This window comes from Ascaphus truei, chromosome 4 (assembly GCF_040206685.1).
Source record: "Ascaphus truei isolate aAscTru1 chromosome 4, aAscTru1.hap1, whole genome shotgun sequence".
NCBI classification, from domain to species: domain Eukaryota; kingdom Metazoa; phylum Chordata; class Amphibia; order Anura; family Ascaphidae; genus Ascaphus; species Ascaphus truei.
This window is the reverse complement of record NC_134486.1, coordinates 352,054,954-352,077,317: the sequence shown is the minus strand read 5'-3', so window position 1 is coordinate 352,077,317 and position 22,364 is coordinate 352,054,954. Positions and strand designations below refer to the sequence as shown.

The 22,364-nt window shown below is 40.9% G+C and overlaps 1 protein-coding gene across 1 annotated transcript in view; it reads right to left on the bottom strand.

The window, feature by feature from the left end:
• Positions 1–9,525, bottom strand: part of SNTG2 (syntrophin gamma 2) — a 503,218-nt gene extending 493,693 nt beyond the window's left edge. The window contains exon 1 of the mRNA XM_075595051.1: positions 9,453–9,525. Coding sequence (XP_075451166.1) covers positions 9,453–9,525 — 73 coding nt within the window. The remainder of the gene's footprint in view (positions 1–9,452) is intronic.
• Between the last annotated feature and the right edge of the window lie 12,839 nt (positions 9,526–22,364).

Genomic DNA, 22,364 nt, shown 5'->3' with positions numbered 1-22,364 from the left:
AGATTCACATTCCGGAAAGCTAAAACCATAGCATCACATCTTGCACCTAGCCACTTTCAGTCAGAGTCTGTCAGAGTTAAAGGGATCCCTAAGGGCTTCTTTGCATGTGGAAATTGTTCTATGTGTAAGTATGCTCATAGTACTAAATATGTTGAGTCCAATGGAAAAAAACATTACATAAAGGAGTTTCTAAATTGTAATACGGCTTTCACCATATATCTTTTAAGATGCGGCTGTAATAAAATGTACGTAGGACGCACAATTAGATCAGTTAAAACTCGCATTGCAGAGCATGTAAGACTTATTAAAAGAAAGGACACTACACACCCTGTCCCTAGACATTTTTCTAGATGCCCTGAAGGAGGTATAAATAATTTTTCATTCACTGCAATTGAGCATATACCATGTCATGCTAGGGGAGGATACAGGGAAGGTGTCTTGAACAAACAGGAAATGTATTGGGTGTACACCTTGAACACACTCCATCCGGCCGGAATCAACCAAGACTGGGAGCTTAAGCACTTCTTGGTGGGATAATGGCCCTTTGTGGAGGGGTGTTCAAGGTGTGCTACATTGTGTTGAAATATGCCCTAATATCGTACTAATATATATTGTGTTATATATATAATGATAAATTACCCACTTTGCATATAGAGATGTTCTGACAAATACATAAATTATCTGTGTTCACAGAATATATTTCATTATCTTTATGAAGGTTATGACTATATCCACCTTTCAACCAGAGTAAATGAATAGTTAATGTAATATCAATTGATAGATTAATTGAATACCAGCAGTTGTAGTACACTCATTTCTATGTTTTTAACCTTATACAGCATTAGGCTGTTTTTATTTATTTTGTTCATATATGTATGCATTTTTGTATTTTTGTATTTGTGCATGTCCCCCCATGTCGTGGGTTTGGTAATGAGAGCAATCACTAGATTATAGCCTATTCCTGATTGATCAGGTGCAGGTTAAATTGACCTTTATTTTGATTGGTTGTTGATCTGACTCACCCCCTATATGAACAGGGACATGTTTGTATGAACGGCACTCTTTGAAAAAGTCCGGGATAGGACGAAACGCGTCAGAGTGATCATGCTGTACTGTGCTGGTTACTAATAAAGTTTTTTACACCATACGTTGGCTGAGTGAAGGTGCTGTGAACCTCGGGAGCATTTTTTCTCTTCTACTTGTGACGTCACATCCGGTTGGAGCACGCAGACGCCATCCACAGCGGGATCCCTCCATTGCAGAGTCTCCGGATCAAGCTGTGAGCTGCAAACAGGGACGGCTTTTCCTAGGGACCTCCACGCGGTACACAGGGGAGACAGGTGAGGTTTATGGTAGCCGGGCTGTGATTTACTAGGGGGCGCCCCCCGGGAGGTGTCCCCGTGTACCTCTACCGGTGTTCCAATACCCCCTCCCCATGTTAGTATCGGAGGTACCCCACATTCATTTTTATACCTATATTACTAAATAATGGGCGTCCAACCTTCTGTCTTTAAACGCACTCCATAGTGCCTGGTTAGTGGCCTCGATATTTGGGGGTCATACCCTAGTTTTTTCTAAACACAGTAATACCCTCACCAAACATTTATAAATACACAAATATATTCTTGACTATTATAGCACAAAATACCCATATCAGCATCACAAGTTTTGATATCCTTCAAGAAGTTCCAAGTATGAAATTAATAACCACATACGAGATTGTTACTGTGGACAATGATGATGGTGAGATTTAAATTCACAGGTCAGACACAAGAAAAGCCTGATGAGGATTCTGGTTTAAATCACAGAAAGATTACTATGCAGGAAACTAAACTCTACATCCTGCTCTACATCACTGCAATCTCAAGCTAAAAACGAAGCAGCGACGAGAATCTGATTCCTGGATTTACATTCCCCACATCAGCAAAAATAAATAAATTTCACATGGCTCTGGTGATGCTGAGTCAGGCTACATCTGTAGATGTTTCCTAAATTGTGTATTACATTTGGAGGGGTAATTCAAAATGTGCCAAAGTGGCCAATTACACTTTGATTGTCCGGAAAAAAAACACTGACTTGTCGCTTCTATAGTGTATTTGAATTACCTCTTGATTGTCTAAGTTTAAATAACACTAAACAAGTTATTTATTTTTACAATTTTGTAGTACAATTGTTTATAGAAATAACTCTGTAAAACTGACAGCACATTTAATAAAGCCTCTCTGCTACAAAACAAGTGAAATATTTCCCGTATTAACTGTTTTTTTTTTTTAAATATAGTGCTGATTTTGTATCAGTTTTGAAACTGGTAGACTGATAAATTCCGACATTTTATGTATTTTTAAATCTGCAATATTCACTTATTTTACTTGACCCAGCATTTGTCACCCACAAGTTAAAAATGTATTCACAGTTTTAATAAAGCACAATTTGTCTAGAAGTACAGTACTTCTACAATGTTACATATGTAGTGCATGATGAAATACTGCTGTTGTCAGTTACTGTACCAGTGTAGCATGACATTTTGTGATACTGTATATGAAATATCCAGTACCATCATTACTAATTAATGTATCCTGTTATTTTCTGATACATGGAAGAACAAACTCTATGGGGCCTAACCTAGTAGCCATCATAACCACTTATCAAGGCTTTTTAGCTGTTATCGGCTAAAAATGCCTGCAGCGATTCAGAAAGCCTCGATAAGTGGGCGGCGAATGCATTTTTTCGCCATTTTTGCTCTCGTCCAAAACACATCGCCAAGTGAGCCGCGATAAGCCACTTATCGGCAGGTTTTGAAACTCGTGCAATTCTAGTAGCCTCAAGTTGTCAAGGTAATTTATCCTTTATATTGCTAATGTTGCTTTAACCTTATTCTATTTTTAAGGATAAAAAAAAAGCTTAAGTAATGAATAAATTTGTCTGGAAAATGAGTCCAATGCATACAAATATCTGTATGCCCTTGACACATACTAGTACAGGTACAAAAAGTATGAAAAACCTGCTGTGAGAAAAATGATATTAAATCTATATAGCAAATGTGATAATCCAACAGAACAAGATAGTAAATATGCAAAGAATAGCAGATCAATGTACATTAGATCAAAATGAAAGTATAGCACATATTATAAAAAATAATATTTAACAAAAAAGATCTTAGCATATATGTTTGTAGGATTATAGTGCACTTACAAAGTTATTACATAGTTATTCTATGTCAGGCAGAAGTGACTACATTGAAAAAAGAAATCAGATAACTGGCTACATTTCAAGCTCCTCAAATTTGTGGTTTATGACCACTCTATGGAACCTGGAAAGGGAGCAGCTGAGTGCGAGATTTGGGACCAATCGGGGTGGCAAGCATTAATTACTATCTATGTGCTGTCTGTCTGTTTGTGAGTGCATTTCCTTATCACTAGGCATCATTTAACTAGTCAATATTGGCATCACATTGGTATATGCTTCTGTTTGATGTTATTGTTTAGGTCCCGAAAAGAAGAACATACACTTATTTATAGAGCACAATTTGAATTTGCTAGGAAGATCTGTCTTGAATCATTTTGGGACATTTTCCTGAACATTTTACAAGGTACAGGTTTGAACACTTTTATTGATGAATATCTTATATTATATTTTATTATACAGTAGGTTTCAATATATGATATCATTTTCATAAGCACATTTGTTTATCCCGATTCACTGTATCTTTGCACGAATAAGGATTTTCTTTTGAAGGAGGTTTTTTAAGGAAATACGCATGAAATATATATATTTTTTCTAATGAAATAGTTATTGGATTAAATCAGTGACAAAAGTAGCAAACATTAATTACAACTCGTTGTTTTGCATCCCAAAAATATTACACAGATGTAGCAAGTACTGATTATTTGTATCTTTCTATCCTCAAGTACCTGGGAAGTCTCTCCTCCTGCATCTCACTTTGCCCTCCCTATTGACGTTTCTGTTTCCTCACTCCTTTGTGAATGTCTCTGTTCTCTCCAACATCCCCACTCCCCACTGCACCATTATTTATACACCTCTCTCCCAACAACGTCTTTACCCCTAAAAAAAAAACATCCACACAAATTCTCTATTCACACCCCCTATCTACTCTTTCCTGCTGCTGGGGATCTCCCCTAAGCCAGAAGCCAGACATACACACCTGATCACACCCATGCCTCCCTGCCACCTCTTCCCCTGTAAATTATGTTAACCCCCTCATTTTAATACTGACTAACCTTAAAACTTGCCCCACAAATTCAGCATCCCAATAGCCTGCACTCATGGTTACTGTCCCACACTCAGTGACCAAGCACTGCCATCTTCAGCACTTATTCCCTCACCTGCTGCCTCTGTAAGCCTCCCATCATATCTCTTAGACTGTAAGCTCTTCGGGGCAGGGATTTCCTTTCCTATTGTCTGATTTTGCTGCACTTATTGTATTATTATAATTTCCTGTACTGTATTCTTTGTGAAGAATACAATACAAAGACTTATTGTTCCTTAAATCGAGGCATGGTGCAAGGTTCCACCTATGGGAAGAAATTATTTACTGTACCACGAGCTAGCCCGCGGGAAGCCTATGAAATGAGATCCCGGGTGTGTGTTTTCTTTTTCTTTTGCAATTTCTGTATCTTTCCGTCAGATATCACAGTGAACATCTTTGTTGATGGCCAGTGAGGCTATGGTATGCCACATGCACTTAACATTACAAATAATTATATTTCTATATTCACATGGTTTAACATAAAAAATATTTGTATTGTTCTGTGTTTTAGAGATAAGATGTTGATTAAAACAAGAGAAAGTTCACAACATAGAGGATTTAAGTAACAGTAATGCACATGAAAAGACACACACCTCTGTTAAAGACTCAATTGATTACAATTCTTATTTACCTCTATAATTACAGGAAGAATGATCTGCATTGGATCTGTCACAAACAACTGCACGAAAAGACCTGTACATATGGAAAGTGGGGAGGGGCGAGCTTAAAACTTGGGGAGGAGGGGCCACTAACCTCCAAAACAGCTGAGACCAGCTGGGCAAAGTTGATAAACACACAGATACTCAGTAAGCTAATATAAACCCCCAAAATTACCACAATATATATATATATATATATATATATATATATATATATATATATATACAGTGTTCGACAAACCTATACATTTGCTCGCCCCGGGCGAGTGGATTTAACATCGTGGCGAGCTCCTATTGGCCCAAGCAGCACATGTTTGGTACTAGGTGTCGAGTAGATTTTTTTGTGTGGCGAGTAGATTTTTTGGTGATTTGTCGACCACTGTATATATATATATATATATATATACTGTATATAAATATATATATATATATATATATATATATATATATATATAATCCACACGAAGCCAGTCAGCACACTAATGTAATTTGGATCCAGGGTAGGAAGGGAGCGATGGCATCAGGAACACCCAAAACGAAAAAAAGGGTGATAATAATAGTGCAGGAAGTTAACCAAAAAATGTGCAGCAATGAGAAACTTGGCTCTAAAGGAATGCCTACTTACAACAAGTAAGGTAAAAAACAGCAAGTGATAAGAGATGGTTCGTGGGGACTCCAACTCGCAGTGACAGGTAGATGTTACAGCAGCAAACACTGGTAATGGACTAGGTGATGTGTTCGTGGAGATTTCAACTCGCAGTCAAATATGTGCAGTCAAATTCATGCAGAAACAGGGAGAAACCATAGTATTGACCAGAAAAAACACCAAACTTTATGTTTAAAAGCACATAAGACATGTACTCACAATATAGCATGAGATCAGGATCACGTAAGGTTTTACTTGAGGCAGTGGGTCAGCACTCGAGATGTTACAACTGCAGCCCCTTCAATGTCCCTCCACGAGGGTGCCCCCTCGTCCGGTCGTTGGTGGAGAGCGTCTGACGTCACGTCCGGGCCTTGGACTGACGACTTCCGGCTGGAGCGGATAGAGGAAGGGACGGCAGGATCGCAGTGTCGACTCTGCGCCTTCAGGGATGAAGCAGCTACCCAGACTGTGATTCAGCTGTGCTGCTAGTCGGCTCTACGCGTTTCGCTGTATGAAACAGCTTCCTCATGTGTACACTAATGTAAAGCATAAAGCAGATGCTTGTCCCCTAAAAATCCAAACAGCATAGTTACCAGCCCAAAGACCAGTAAAGGAGACAGTACACTGCATGAGGTAGTCCAGAAACGATTGTTTCAGGATTACATCATGCAGTGTGCTGTCTCCTTTACTGGTCTTTGGGCTGGTAACTATGAGATATATATATGTCAAAAGGAGTGCTACTGAGCGTGTCACTGTATACTACAAAAAACAAAACATAAAGAAAGCCCTGAGTTACTTCCAATATGAAAACAATACACAGTGAAATACATACATATATATATACAGTCACCTAGCAACCCATTTCAAGCTTCCTATGTACAACCCCTTTGAGAAAGTCGCCCGAGTGCGACGAAACGCATCAGGGAGTGTTACACGTAAGCGACACTACGTCATCACGCAGCGCGTGATTGTGGCCGGATCACACGCGGAGTAGACCGGTGGCTGCGCTATCCAGGACAGATTGACTGTGTCGATTCGAAAGAACGTTCCAGCCCTCCAGCCCTTCAATACACTGTGGGAATCCATCTACATACACTACATACATTCCCTTTATTGGAACTGTGATGGACGATCTGGTGCAGGAGAATTTCGGCTGGTGGTGAATTATTTCACAAATTGCCTGCTATCCCTGTTTAGGGGAGTGGCGTCACCATCAGAGGACCCACGCAACTGCTGATTACAGCTGAGCAGTGAAGCTTCTGCGTCTGAGCACACAGATGGAGTGAGCGGTTCCTGAGATTATCAGCCCCTTTGATACAGCGATCTGAAAGCATTTTACTGATGTGCCTGTTATTTCTGCTACATTGTTTTTTTTTGTACTTTGTATTTTCTTTGGGGTGGTGTACACCCATTACATTGTGGCTGCACTCATACACATCATTGCAACACTATTTTAAATCAGTTTTGCGCATCTTATATTTTTTCTTCTTAGATATATATATATATATATATATATATATATTTATATATATACAGTATATATATATATATATATATATATATATATATATATATATATATATATATATATATATATATATATATATATATATATCTTCACTTATCTCTATATATCTACATATATACATTGGGGGTTTATATGAGCTTACTGGGCTCCTATTTTAGGTAAATTGAGTGGGAACGGCTTATATACTGTAGTAATACACTCTCTCTCTCTCTCTCTCTCTCTCTCTCTCTCTCTCTCTCTGTCTCTCTCTCCATGTGAATGTGCTCACAAGTGATCTTTTTTTTTATTTGATATATATATATATTTTGGACTTGAATATTTTCCACAGTACTACTGCTGTCTAAACTGCAAAGTGGGCATACATGTGCTGATGTACTGTAATTAATAAATTTGCAAAGGGAAAAATTATCCTCAGATGAAAGTTATATTAAGAAATGTGGCAATAAAAGAAAAAAAATGTGAATGCATTACATGGCTTCTAGTTATATTTTGAATAATTTATGTACGGTACTAATAATCTTGAAAAGAATAAGGAACAATGGTCAAGGTTGTCAAATAAGCATTAAGAACACAAATGAAAGATACTGGGACCAGACCAGTTACGTGGTAAAGACGGTAAGGTGATATTATCCACGTCAGAATTCACCCCCATGCGGAGGCGGACACCATCGCGAACGATAACGGACGGATGCTCCTTGTTATTCTGAAATACCCGGGTTCTGGAGCCAGGGCAGCTACCTAACCAAGTGCACTAACACTCCATGGGATAGCGCTATCTCCAACACTTAGGGTCGGCCTTGACCTTGGGAAGGGACATCAGGGAATTGGTGCCTGGCACTCAATGTACTCTTGGGACACTCACTGTTGGTATCAGGTCGGGGTTTATATTATTTTGTGGTACAGGGTACCACTAATATTGTGTGCAGTAAAGGTTGTTAGCATATATTTGTGTGCATGCATTACTAGTATTGTGCCTGTAAGAGGATTATCCCAGCGCGTTGGGATCCTGCGCAGGTGGAGGCGCTGTCACCCGATGAATCAGGTACACCCCAAGCTCCCAGCGGCAGAGGTTCAGGCCTTCTGTGAGCCACAGGTATCACACCTAACACACCGTAGCCACCACATCTTCCATAGGGGGAGGGGGGAGGAGGGAAGTGTGCTACATAATAATAATTTTATTTCAATTAGCACTTTTCTCCCAATTGGACTAAAAGCACTTCACAATCACAGTACTGTATAGTGTGTGGTACACAGCACATAGCAATTTTACAGACACAGTCTGTACTGTATGAGGTTCCCCTCATTCCCCTCGTTCAACTCAGTGCCATTGTTTACAGTCAGTGTCTTAACTCACTGAGCCACTCCTCCCAATGTTGCCTCCCTTAACCCACAAAAAAGGTGTTTGTGGTATTGCATTCTTCAAATTATTGAGAAGTAATAATCTATATTGTTTATCATTGATAGCTGCAAAATGAAAATAGGTGTAAATATAAATTAAGAGTTACTTACCTTAATATGCTCTGGTCAACAATGTACAGTAACTTTAATTATCCCTACATAACCAAATTATTTAAAAATAATGTCTAATAATTACATTGTAGTAGCATGTAAAAGACATTGCATGTGACTAATCAACTTATGAAAAACATTATATTTTAAACGACTACACGATTTAAAAAAAAAAATGGAATAATGTAATATTTATTTTGGCTGTAATAGTAGCTTGGCTTAACATTATATTTTAGACCCATAGTGAGTCCTTATTAAAAAAAAAATGGCCATTTATTTGTGAAGCAGTAATTAAAAGTCAGATCTTAATGTAAAATCCACAGGCATCCTCAGTTTTACAAATATGCTGGTGCGATGCAGACAAAAATAGACTATTTCAAATAATGATTAAAATACTCTGGATTAGTGATGTACAAAGTAGCAGATTATAAATCAAGATATTATTAAATGAAATAACATAACATTTTATAAATTGCATTAACAAAATAGAATCTAAATATATCATGTGGAACAAAACCCTATTTAATCCCAGAATTCATGAAAGTTTAATACAGAAATGTTTTGTGTGTCTTAAAACTAACAGAAGGACAAATTAATTGACTACAAAATGAATTGGCTTCTTGGTTAACCTTTACAGTGCCTGAGGTCTGGTGGAACTAGAATGCCAGCAGAACTCCGGCATTTGCGGTCATGGGATTGTTTTAGCAGCTATCACATGACTGCCCCCAGATGATGGAAATGGAAGTGGTTAGTACTATCATCCCCTAAAAAATGAGCATGAGTGCCTTGATGTATCTTGTACCTGAATACAGTCTTTTTGTGTGCTAGAGTCCATTAACATACCAGTGCCAGGTTTATCCTGACTTGTCCTGGTCTGAAGTTCCACGACATCTCCACTGGGAATGTTACTGCTCATGTCTTTACTGGGATCCCCCTCTGCAGTCCTTCACTCAGAAATCAGATCCTCTCAGGCTACCTTTATAAGCTTTCTGTTCCTGCAGCCAGATGCCTGTGTATATTGGTTCCTTCTGCACCGGTTCCTGCTTGTTGCTATTTTGCTATTCTTGTATCTCAGCCCTATTCCCGTGTCTCAGCCCTGTTCCCATGTCCCATCCCCATTCCCATGTCTCAGCCTTGTCATCGTGTCCCAGTCCGGTTCTCGTGTTCCAGTCCTGTTCCTGCCGCTAACCTCTTCTAGTGACTCCAACGATTCCTCTTCACTGCCTGCTTCTGACCTCTGCTGGTGACTCCGAAGACTCCTCTTCGCTGACTGCCTCTGACCTGCGCATATGACCTGTTTACACATTTGCCTCATGGTTCCGGCCACTGGGATTCACTCCTACCACAGCTCTCCCTCTTGACAACCAAATCAGACCATTCTAAAGGTTACAGTCTTCGTCTTGTTTTATATATTCTATTTATTCCTCACCATTTTACAGATATAGCAAGACTTACTGTCTTCAGCACCGTAGCCGAAAAAAAGCAAACAGCCACTGTACTAGGGACAGTGTCTGCCACGATTCCTTTTCAGTGGATCCATGTTTCCGAATTGGTCTCCCCGCAGCTTTATTCCATCCAGACTGCTACCATCACGGTTGTGGGCCAGTGTGCAGCAGCAACACAAACAGTAAGTCTTGCTACAGACGAGACCACGATTATTCTAAAGCTTGCCTTAAACTAGCCCGATTACATTCTGGGTATGTGCTGGGTGTAACCTAGCTAGTTTAAGGCAAGTTTAAGGCATTTCTGCATTGACTAATGACCCATAGGATTAACACAGCAGGGGTCCCTGGCAGTCCCATTCAGTTTGAATGGGACTGCCAGGGACCCCCGCTGTTAATCTGATTGGCCAATAATCAAAAATTACAATTATATGCTGCACACCATAAGTCATATACATAATACTATTACCGGTGCTGCTGGTTCAAGGGATACCTGTAACAATCATCCAGTCTTGAATAAATAGAGGGATCCAGCGCTCCACGGATTTTCAAAAGTACAAATTTTATTGCGCCATACACCACGACCGTTTTGACCTTAGTAGGTCTTTCTCAAGTGAAAAAGGCCATTAATCAATGCAGAAATGCTGTGTCTAGTTTAAGGCAAGTTTAAGGCATGTATCCAGCATGTACCTGGGTGTACCTGGGTCTTTTTGGCGATTGCCACTGGTTTGTGTTAGAATAACCGTGGGCACTACAGTATATCTGTAGATATTCTTTGAGTCGATGTTGAGGTGCACAAAGACTCCGAAGTTCATAAAATAGAGGGAATATACCACTACATAGTACAGCTCTTTTATATAGAGTAGGTCAGAGAGAATGTGACTAATACTATGCCCACGGTGAGTATATGGTACAGTATATCGTGCACAATAGAAGTAACAATCAGTGTTTCTAATGAAAACACAGGAAGATTGTTCCAAATAGGTTCAGAAAGATGGAGCAGAACAATACAGTGGTGTAAATCTATGTTTACTAGAGACACACAGGTTGTATATTGCACTCACGAGAGACCTTTTCTATCCTAGAGACCTTTTCTATCCTAGTTTTAATGCCTCCCATTAGGTGAATTTTTATAGAGTTGAGTGAAGTTTTCATCCAAGGTCGCAAATCATGCAACAATTACCACTTTTTATTTCATTCTAATTTTGTTGAAAGTACTTTAAGTGAGTGTTATACATCAAAAATTTGATAATGCATGTGAGACCTACAGTTTAATTTACAGTACGAATAAACAACAAATAAATATACAACCATCTGAATGTTAAATTGAAATATAACAAGTTAATTGCATTATATCTTGCTTTGAATCATTTTTCCTTGCTGCTCCTTTGTTGTGGAACTCCCTCACACTGTATATCCCAAGCACCTTCTCTCCCACCTATAAGTCAAACATAAATGACACACTTTTTTAAATTAAGCCTGGATTCATGGCTACTGACCCACACCCACATTTGTTCCTACCAATGATCATTTCCAAGCTCTGCAACCGACTGCACTTATTCCCTCTCCTGTTGTCTCTTTAAGGCTGCGTCCATGCTGCCACTGACCGCGCTTGGCGCTCGACGCAGTCAGCACAATCAATTTAAATCTGTCTGGCTATGCTCACGCGGCGCGCACACCCGTGAGCGTGCACGTACGCTCGCAGGCGCTGGGCGCTTGCCGAGACAGATTAAATTGACTTTGAGACGTGCTGAGGGGTCACATGACCTCCTCCGTCAATCAGCACCAGTCACTGTTTAGACAACACCCCCCGCTTGCGCTTGCCGGAAAGGTTGCAGGACATTCCAACGCTCATGCTTGCAGAGTTGGTGACGTCACAAATTGCAAGCATGAGTGCTGTCCGCGGCACGGGGGACGCAGCCTAAGTCTCCCAACATACCAATTAGATTGTAAGCTCTCTGGGGCAGGGATTTCCTTTCCTATTATCTGATTTTGTTTGCTACCCTTACTTTTGAATTTGCTGCAGGAAAATTTAAATAAATGTAGTTAACATGGGCTGATGCCTGCAGCTTCGAAATAATAAAGGCTTAGTAATGGGAAGTGTTGTAACATAGTGTAGCTGTAAAGGTTGGTTTAATCAGTAGCAATGGACTGCCCAAACTGTTTATACCCTTTGGAATGTATATGCTAAATTCTTAAGCTATGCATTTTTCTATCGTAATTACATCCCAAAATATGCTTTTCATTTACTAGATAGTGGGGGGTTAGTTTTTTCCCCAGTTGTTACAGTAGCAATCACACATTTGAACTACACTACATATATGGGTGATTCATTTAAACGTGTTTGTGTCAGTGTCAGTATTTGGGAGGGGATTGCCCAGCAAAACTATTCAAGTATCTCTAGAAATAGTGATATTGATGACATGAAATTACATCAAACATTTTGTTTCAGACAAGAATAATTTTGAGACATGATCATCACATAAGATTTGGGAAATTAAGCCAACGTAGTTACAGCCTCTTCAGCATAACTGAGAGCAAAATGGATACATTTTTGTGTAACCTTTCTAGAGTATGGTACCAAGGGTACATATTTTGTAAAAAAAAAAAAAAATCTTATATTGTGGTACAGTACTGATTGAAGATTTTGAAGCAGTTTCCCAGATATCTGACCAATCCTCAAGGTCGAGCTCCTGGCCTCCTCTGGAGTCTCATCTTGGTATTTCAGCAAATCAGATCGTGGGAACCAATTCCCCAATCTGATTGGTTGTTGTATACCATGTGACTCCCTTTGGATGACGTTACATACTTGACCTAAAATGACTCTGTCACATGGTATACAACAACCAATCAGATTGGGGAATTGATTCCCACGATATGATTGTCTGATATACCAAGGGACGCCGGCCATCTTGGATTTAGTGACGTTATCTTAAAGGGAAATGAAGCACAGTCATTCTGATTGGCCGGCATCATTCCTTTTAAGTGACGTCATTAAAAAAGAATTAAGTCGGTACATGGTTTTAACAGCCAATCAGTGGCTGTTAAACCAGTTCCCACTCAAATGTGACGTCACAAGCCCTATTTAAGGCCGTGACACCTCATTTGAGCCCAAGAAGACGACGAGACATCGGTTGGGATCTACCATGGAGCTTTTTGGATTGACAGATGAAGACAGAAGATTAAGAAGATCAAGAAATAGTGACAGATGAAGATAGAAAAAGCTGATTAAAGAAAGAAGAAAGAAGATTTGGGTACCTGAGCCGGATCTTCATGGCGGATGGCATCGGATGCTGTTTGAGACCTTCGAGGTACGTGATCTTCCTGTTTCCCCTGGAGTTGGAGGGCCAGCGCTTCTAATGGTAAGTAAAATATTGTATGTTTGTAAATGTATTTTTATTACAGGTTTTAACATTGGATCTGTAATGTTTTTAATCCACTTTATACCACTTTAGGGTACAGATCAATACATTATTAGGACAATATTTTCGGGGCTTTTCTGGCTTTGTATTGATTTTGATTTTTACGATGTCACTTTAATATGTGGATATCATACTTTGATATTTTGTTGCTTTATTTAAATAAAATGTTTGCAATTGATTTTTGATTTTAATTAATGTCTTGTGTTGACTAATGCGTTTAATGGTTGTGTTTCAAATATTTTTAAATAATTAATTTCTTGGTAGGTTAATGTTTCTATTAATTAATTGCTGTTTTATTAATTAATTGTTTTGATTGGTTACTCTTAAAATTAATTTCAAGTTGTTTTAGTAATTGGTTTAATTACTGTTTTAAACAATTCTGAGTTGTTTTATTAATTTAGTGCATTGATTGGTTAATGTTTTAATTCATTCATTGTTGATCTGGTTATTGCATGTATTAAATGCATTAGCTGGCTAGTGTTTTTATTTAGTGAATTGTGTTTTTTTGGAGTTTTGTTATGTTTTATTATTGTGTGTTTTGTGCATTAATGTATTTTGATTAGGGTGCCCATTGAGTGCTATAGTGGCTTATCATGCCCATATTATTATATTGGTTTGATGTACCACTACACTACTAAAGGGGTACAGGGTGGGTATAGTGGGTTCGGGGTGGGTGCTTAGGCCTCCTGGGTGAGTAGCGGGGCAGGGTGGGTTAACCCCTTAATTACTATAGCAGTTATTAACCGCTAAGGTGATTAAGGGGTTAGGGGCCATTAGAATGCATTTATTATGTATGTATGCTGTCTGCTAACGGAGGACAGGACCTGCTGTATCGTGAGGAGGATGGCCAGCATATTGCTCTGGTAAGTAGAACTGTATTTATTTACTTTATTTATGCTGGCTAATGTTGTGTTTAATAATGGGCAAATAATCTATTATCCAAATCTGGATAATAGTTATTTTGCCCATTACTGTATGTGTTTGGGCGGGGGGGAGGGGGGGTATTGAAATGTAGGCCCATGTTTTATGTTTTTACATACAGAGTTGGTACCGTAGGTCTGCGGGGATCTATGGAGACCATCTGAGGACCCTCGGATGCTCACGGGTACCACCTGCGGACCCACGGGGGACACCTGTGGGGAAGAACAGGGGGGCCCAAAGTTGTGGGGGCCCCTCAGACCCGCAGGAACAACCCGAGGGCCGTCAAACACCTGTGGGGCTGACCCGGGGACCCCCAGGCACCCGTGGGCCCACCGGTGGACCCTATTGTGGGCCCATGGTGACCCGTGGGGACTACCTGGAGGTCCATGGCACCTAGCGGGGACCACCCAGAGACCCCCAGACCCTGTGGGCACCCCCCTCTGGTGCACTGTTGGGCCTGCGGACACCCATTGAGCCCACCGGGGACTACCGTAGGTCTGGGGTATGAATACTGTATGTTAAAAATACATCATGATTTTACATTATGGGGGGCATCGGGGGGTGGTGTATTGGTGTTTATAGGGGCCTAGGAGGTGGGTAGTGGGGCTGTAGTGTGTTTTTTTGTATTGTAGGTAGCGGGGTTGGGTGAAGGGGGTATTAGCCCCAAGGATGGGTGTTTAGGCCTTGCGGGTGGGTAGCTGGAAGGTTAACCCCTTCATTACCGTAGCGGTATTAACAGCTAAGGTAATAAAGGGGTTAAGTCCACCCGCAACCCCTCCGCAAGGCCTAAACACCCACTGGCCAAATATCCCATTCACCCACCCCAGTTAACCACAATAAGCCTGGCACAGGTGGTTAACCCCTTCATTGCTTTAGCGGTTAGTCGCAAAGGTAATGAAGTGGCTGTAAATGCATGTTTCCTGCCTCGAATGCATGCCGGGGGGCTCCGGTTCTGGTATTAATGGGCATCAGCTCAGGAGACCCCGGCATCAATCTGATGCAGGAAAAGGGTTTGATTTTTCTATGTCCTGTATCGACGCTCAGCCCCAGCTTCATGCCAACTTTTTGTGGCGGGGCGATTTTGAGAAAAATTCTCCATTCTAGAGGTGCGATCAGCGGCGAGATGCTGATTGGGGCTACTAGAATGAGTACATGACAGTGATATTATAGGCGCAAATACCACAAAAATGAATAATAATAAAAATAGAAATGACAATAACAATAATATCTATAAGTGATAAAGTCAGTAAATAAATGTGATAATGATCTGAAATCCCTGCTCAAACCCTCCGGTGGGACCTGTCTTCACGGGTTCCAAAACAGAAGAATGATTCTTACGAAATCCAGGGGTAGCATATAGGAGAGAAAAAAACAGCGACACAGAAAATATAAGTGCTGACGTAGGAACACAATAGGAGTAAAGAGATAGTAGTCTTGGCTCTATGCCCAGCCTACTCACAGGAAAGAAGTTTTCACAAAGCGTTGAGGGATAATATCCCACAAATAAATGATGAGTGCGTCCCCTCCGATGTCACAGAAATAGGTATAGGCTCCAACCGATGCAAAAAAGATAAAAAGGACTACATAGCACAGATCAATTAAATTAAAGGAATTCTTTATAGTAAAATATAAAAACCGCACTTACAATAGCTCCAATTAAAACGGGCAAGTATCACTTATCAAGTGAACAACAAAACAGATCGCAGGGTCTCTCACCGTCTCCCGCAATGTGTGGGGGCAACAACATCTGCTGTAGGGGATCCCCCGTCTCTTTTGCTCTCTGCCGGTGTTATCAATCAGCTGGGGAGTTCTCTATGTAGAGTATCTGTACCTTCCGTCTCGGTGTGTCTGTTCACTCACAAACAATTTCCCTCTTTATGATAGAATATTACATGCTCATTTTACTGTTTAAACACTCAGACCATTTAAAAAGCCTTGACTAATCCTCCACATTGTAATATGTAAAGAGAACACTAGATGGTGCTCTAACTATGTCCCTGTTGATTATAAAGTTGGACCAATGCTGTTACATACCATTTTAATGTTTATAATTAATCTAATGATTCAATTAATATACTAATGAGAAGGACTATAAATTTAGAACAGTAGCTATCATTACACACTCCTGACGAAGCCGCTAACAGTGTAGACTGGGCGAAACGCGTTGAGTGGAGGAATTTTGGCCACACAGAGGATCCTTCATCCAAACCGCCAGCAGTGTGACGTCAACAGTGCGCCCGAGCAGTCTGTGAGTGCACAGACACGCCGAGACGGAGGGTACAGGTACTCTACATAGAGAACTCCCCAGCTGATTGATAACACCAGCAGAAAGCACAAGAGACAGGGGATCACCTACAGCTGATGTTGGTGGCCCCACACATTGCGGGAGGCGGTGAGAGACCCTGCGATCTGTTTTGTGGTTCACTTGATAAGTGATACATGCCCGTTTTAATTGGCACCATTGTAAGTGCGCTTTTTATATTTTACTATAAAGAATTCCTTTTATTTAATTGATCTGTGCTATGTACTGTAGTCCTTCTTATCTTTTTTGCATCGGTTGGAGCCTATACCTATCTCTGTGACATCAGAGGGGACGCACTCATCATTAATTTGTGGGATAATATCCTCAACGCTTTGTGAAAACTTCTTTCCTGTGAGTAGGCTGGGCATAGAGCCAAGACTACTATCTCTTTAATCCCATTGTGTTCCTACGTCTGCACTTACTGTATATTTTCTGTGTCGCTGATTTTTTCTCTCCCATATGCTCCCCCTGGATTTTGTAAGAATCATGGGGCTACTAGAATACAGAGAGTTTGAAAAGCTGGCGATGAGCGGCGAGATAGGGCTTATCACCAAGCGCGTGGCGGACTTTTTGTTGCGACAAACATCCCCCCCCCCAACTGCCCGAGATTTGCTTATCTCGCCAGCTTAACGGGGAATACTGAATCGCAGTAGGCATATTTGCAAAAATAGGAGATAGGCCTTATCGCCGTTTACTGCATGAGGCCCATTGTGTGACCCTTGTTTTTCCTGGCCATTTTTTTGTTGTTGCTATAAAAGGAGATTTCTGAATTAGGTTTTTCAGCATTTCCTGCTGTTCTAAAGGAACAACGAAAAAAACGGGGGTAAAAAAGTATCAGAGGGAAAGAAAAATGTAATTGCAGCCAGCACTGAACAACTATAAGAGAAAATATATCCCAACGAAGGTTATAGCAACCTTCCCAAAATCAAAGTTGAACGCTACTGTACTTGCAAATTTGCTTGCAAAAAGGTATCCAATTTATTACAGGAACATGACAGAGACAACAGTGATGTTTGAGGTCCAACATGGACCTTTCTTCATAAATTCGAAAACCACAAAGAGAGAGTACTTAAAGAGATGTCATACTTTAGCTAGCATTCTCTATATGATCTTTCATTCATCTGAACATGTACTGTAGCCTTGTTTCAATGAATTGGTTCACAATCTGAATTTAATTATGTAATTTAAACCTCCTGTGCACCATTCTCATATCTTTTTTTTCAATGAGCTCACAACTTTTTTTTTATATAATAGCGTTATTATTTCTTCATGGACCCAGTGAAAGGGCTTGGTTTCTAGCAGGTTATTATTTTTTAATGAATTATTTACTATTTGCCTACCCTATTAGATAGTTTGATCACTGGTACAGTATGTTACCAAAGAAAGAATGAATTGGGATGGTACAGTATTCTCAGAAATCAGTAAAAAAAGGGATAAGAATGCAGTTGCAATGCTGCTAATTTAATAAATGCTTTAGATTTCTCACGTCTTCAATTATATTTATCTTGTTCCCTAAGGAACTTGATAAGTAAATAAAAAAGATCCGTCTTTAACAAGACTTTTCACAAAATTAACTGAATGTTTCCATAAAATGCACAAAATACAGTACACCAATCAGTACTGTTTACTAAATGTGGGTGTTAGTCTCTGTTTCTTTTTTTTTGTACAGTATCTGGGTTCTGTCATTGGGAGTCATGGAGTTTGGACAGTACTGCTTTAATAACTCTTTCTTCACCAGCCAACTATCTTTTTCACTCTCCTTGCAGAGCATATCATTTTTCATTAATTTTTTTTCATTTCAGTAATCCATGCTTCAATGTTCTATATAAAATATATATGCTTCTCTAGGGCTTTGGATACATTCTATTTTATATTTACAGCACATGTAAGTTGCCGGTTCAGTATAATTCAAAACCTCAGGTGCAATGACTGTCAGCAGAAGATTGAAGCATGTACTTTTGCCAGCATGGGGTTAACTTGTGGTGGCAATTGCCTCTAGCTCTAAACTGCAGGGCTTAAAAGTAGAGTTGGGTGATTTTTGTGTTTCTGCCACAATTCAAATGGGCCTCAGGCAGTTTAGAGGAGGAGAGAAGGAGAAGGAGAGAAGGAGAAGGAGGGGTAGGGAGAGGAAGGAAGGGGGGAGGAGGAGGGGAGGCATCAGCTCTAGCAGTGAGAGCTAAACCAGCTGCTAGGTAGCATCAATATCACATCATATTTTGGAGCTGCTCACTGCTCTGATGTGTAGCTATTCCAGCTATTCTCACAGGTATCTCAGGTGCAAAGAAGATGGAGGTACACAAGTAGTAGTTACAAAAAATATCATAATGTAGCTATCATCTATATTATTAGAAGAAACATTCAAACTGCTGTATTATCTCATAGTCCTACAACTTAATTTAAATTAGTTTATTTTAGCAAAATGCAAAGAAAACTACAATTAAATAATGTATCTTGTTTTTTTTTTAAATATCCTAGTGCTGTTTCAATTCCATTCAATGATAACACTTTACGTATATCATATATTGAACATCATAAAAAAATATGTTGAAAAATACAAACACAGAAACATCAGAATATGGGGGAGAGGTACAGAAACAAAGAAAACAAAAAATATATAGGGATGGATTAATTGGAGTGGGGAGGAGGGGAATAGGGGAGGGAAGGGGCACCACTTTGAACATGCTGACATACGGTAGCAGAAATACTTGTGTGGCCAGGTCTCCCCTTTGGGCTTCCCCTTGGCCCCTTTGTCTCTCCCCCTTACCTCCGCGGGTGGTGCGAGTGCTGCCGGAGGCTGTGGATAGACGTCGTAGATAGGGAGATACAGGTAGGTTGAGGCAGGGGCGACTGGATCACCGGAGATCCACGGCAAATCCTTTAGCAGGGCGCCGCCATGTTTAGAATGCGCACGCATGCACAGATGGTTTGCGCATGCACAGATAGGTCCCCACTGTGGTGGCCATCTTGGCACACTTTGCTCATGCACAGAGAGTTACACAGAGGCAGCCATTACAATGAGTGCTCCGCAGAGGAACTACAATCCTCAGCAGCCCCTGGGCTGTTAGATACATGTGCTGCAGCAGCCAATCGTGCAGACGGATCCCACTGCAACTTAGTGGATACATTTCGCGTGCTGAGGAGACCATGCCAGTCAGAACTGGGACATCAAAGGGTAAGGGTGTAGGTGCAGGGTGTCAGTAATCCCCTGCACTAGGCCAGAGACCCCCTGTTAGGCCCAAGCTAGGCCCCGACTCCCACATAGCTTGTGTCTGCTATAGGGAAAGGCCCCTTAGACAGGGACATTGTCCCACTTAGTATCATTAGTGTCAGAGACACAGCAGAATGCCATTTAGCAGATGCGCCCTGTGGTCTGGGACCGGACCACTACCGCAAGGCCAGAGACTCTCATCGTGGTGGGACACTCCAACTGGATACCATCCTAAGTGGAGGCGGACGCCTTCTCTGATGGCGATGGCCTAGGACAGACAGTTCTCTTCTGTCTGTGATACCATGTGCTGGAGTGCCTGGCAGGTATCCCTATCTACAAGTGCACCAACAGTAACACTTCTTGTTGGCAGCGCTGTCACACATATATTGGGTGGTTTGGCTCCTGTGGACACCAGGTGGTTGGGTGCCCAGGGCACCTCAGTACTTTGGGGTAAACCCCACCGAGGTGTGGACACGTGGTTCGGGGCACTGTGTGGGGTATGGCCCTGTAAGGCCTGAGTGGTACTATTATTATTGTTTTTATGTGTTCAGTAAACTTGTTGTACCATACCAGTGTGTATTTCTTACATTGTGACGGTGTTATTCAACACTATTACGATACCGCGCAAGTGGAGGTGATGTCACCAGATGGATCAGGTACACCCCAGGCTCCCAGCAGCGGAGGCTCAGACCTCCTGTGAGCCACAGGTAACGCACCACACACACCGTAGCCGCCGTTTCTCCCAGGGGGTGGGGGGAAGTGTGCTACACTCGTATCAGCCCCAACAACTGAGCTACAACATTGCTGCTTGATGGCCTCATCAATGATAAAAGCATTGAGTGTAAGTTCAGACTGAGCTACCCATTGTTGCCAGACTCTCTAAAATTTAGCCAGGAAATAGTTGACATTCACTAGACAAGTCAGCTTTTCAATATGGCAGAGAAAACCAGATCTTGTTTCTAATTTTGAGCAGGGAGGGGATATTTTTTTGTTACCACAATGCCGCAATGTCCACTCTGGAGGCAATGGTTAACTTTGCAATAAGTTTATTTTCTGCTCTTGAGAAGTCCACATGGAGTCTACTTGAAAGGAACATTCATGGATCAAGTGGGATGACCAGATAAAGAATTCTCTGAAGCCAATCTCTAATTTAACTCAGAGGTCCACAATTTTTAGGCAGGTCCACTGCATGTGGAGAAAAGAAACTTGACCACAACAGCCTTTTGGGCAATGCGGGGAATAACCTGGGATACATTTGGATAACCTCAGGAGGGTTAGATACCACAACATGAGAACTTTATAATAATTCTCCTTAACTGAAGTGCAGATAGAGCTCTTGGCCATTGCTTTGAAGATATCAGTCCACTCATCGCTCTATAGGGTCTCGCCGAAATCAGATTATCATTGTGATAGATTCGAGTCTCATCTCACTCTCAGCTGGTTGAATCCTAAAATAACTATACAATAGGGAGGTCAGTTTCTCCCCGACTCCCTTCTCTAAATACAGAGACTCAAAAGTGTGTTTGGGGATGGTGGGATTAGGGGATGCTAGAATTGAATGCTCTACGTTGCAAAAACCAGAAGAATTTGCTATTTGGGATGTTCCTATCAATGCACAGTTAATCAAAAAATAACGGACTGCCCTCTTTGTTCAAGTCTAGTATTCTTTCTTTACCTGTCTTGCACCAATTTAAAGAAGCTTTAGTTTGAAGGGCAGGAAGGATCTCTGGATTATCCCAGAGAGGCTTCATTTGTGAGATGTTTGAGGTTAGTGCAAATTGAATACGGATTGTGTCCTAGAAATATAGGAAGAGAGAGATAGTAGGTATGGTCACCCTGTTTTTTATCCGAGCCTGATGGGGAAGCCACAACAATTCTCCTAAATCGACTGGGGAGACCAGCGACGCATCTAGCCCACCCATCTTCTCAGATCAGGATGGGAGTGCCAGAGGCCTAGCTGAGATGCTTTGACTGCTCTATAAAACCCAGTGCTCATATGCTGGAGTGTAACCAAAGGACTTATGGAGGGAGCCACTCCTCTCTCATCGCTTATTGCTCAGGTCCAGAGACCGAAAGTTTCTATAAGATTTTGATTTTGTGTTGTTACTTAAAAATATCATTTAGTCCACGGGTGTCCTGGAGCCTTTACTCAAGCCGCCATTCCATGTGTCGCTCTCTGAAAGAATAGTGGTCTACATGCTAACAGCACCTTGGCTCTTTTACATCGAAGAAAGCTCCAATTCAATCTTCTGTCCACACAGAAGAACTCTCAACATATGGGTACATTCTCTCATACTAGGAATGCGTGGTTAATTGACATGGTTGGAGCCAGAGGTTAATTTGGGAAAAGGTCAGTTGTTAGGCCCTGTGGATTGGATTCTCGTAAAAATTGATGCAAGTGTTTCTGGATATGGAGCATACTGCCAGGAATTTTTTTCCCAAGGAAGTTGGTCATCAACC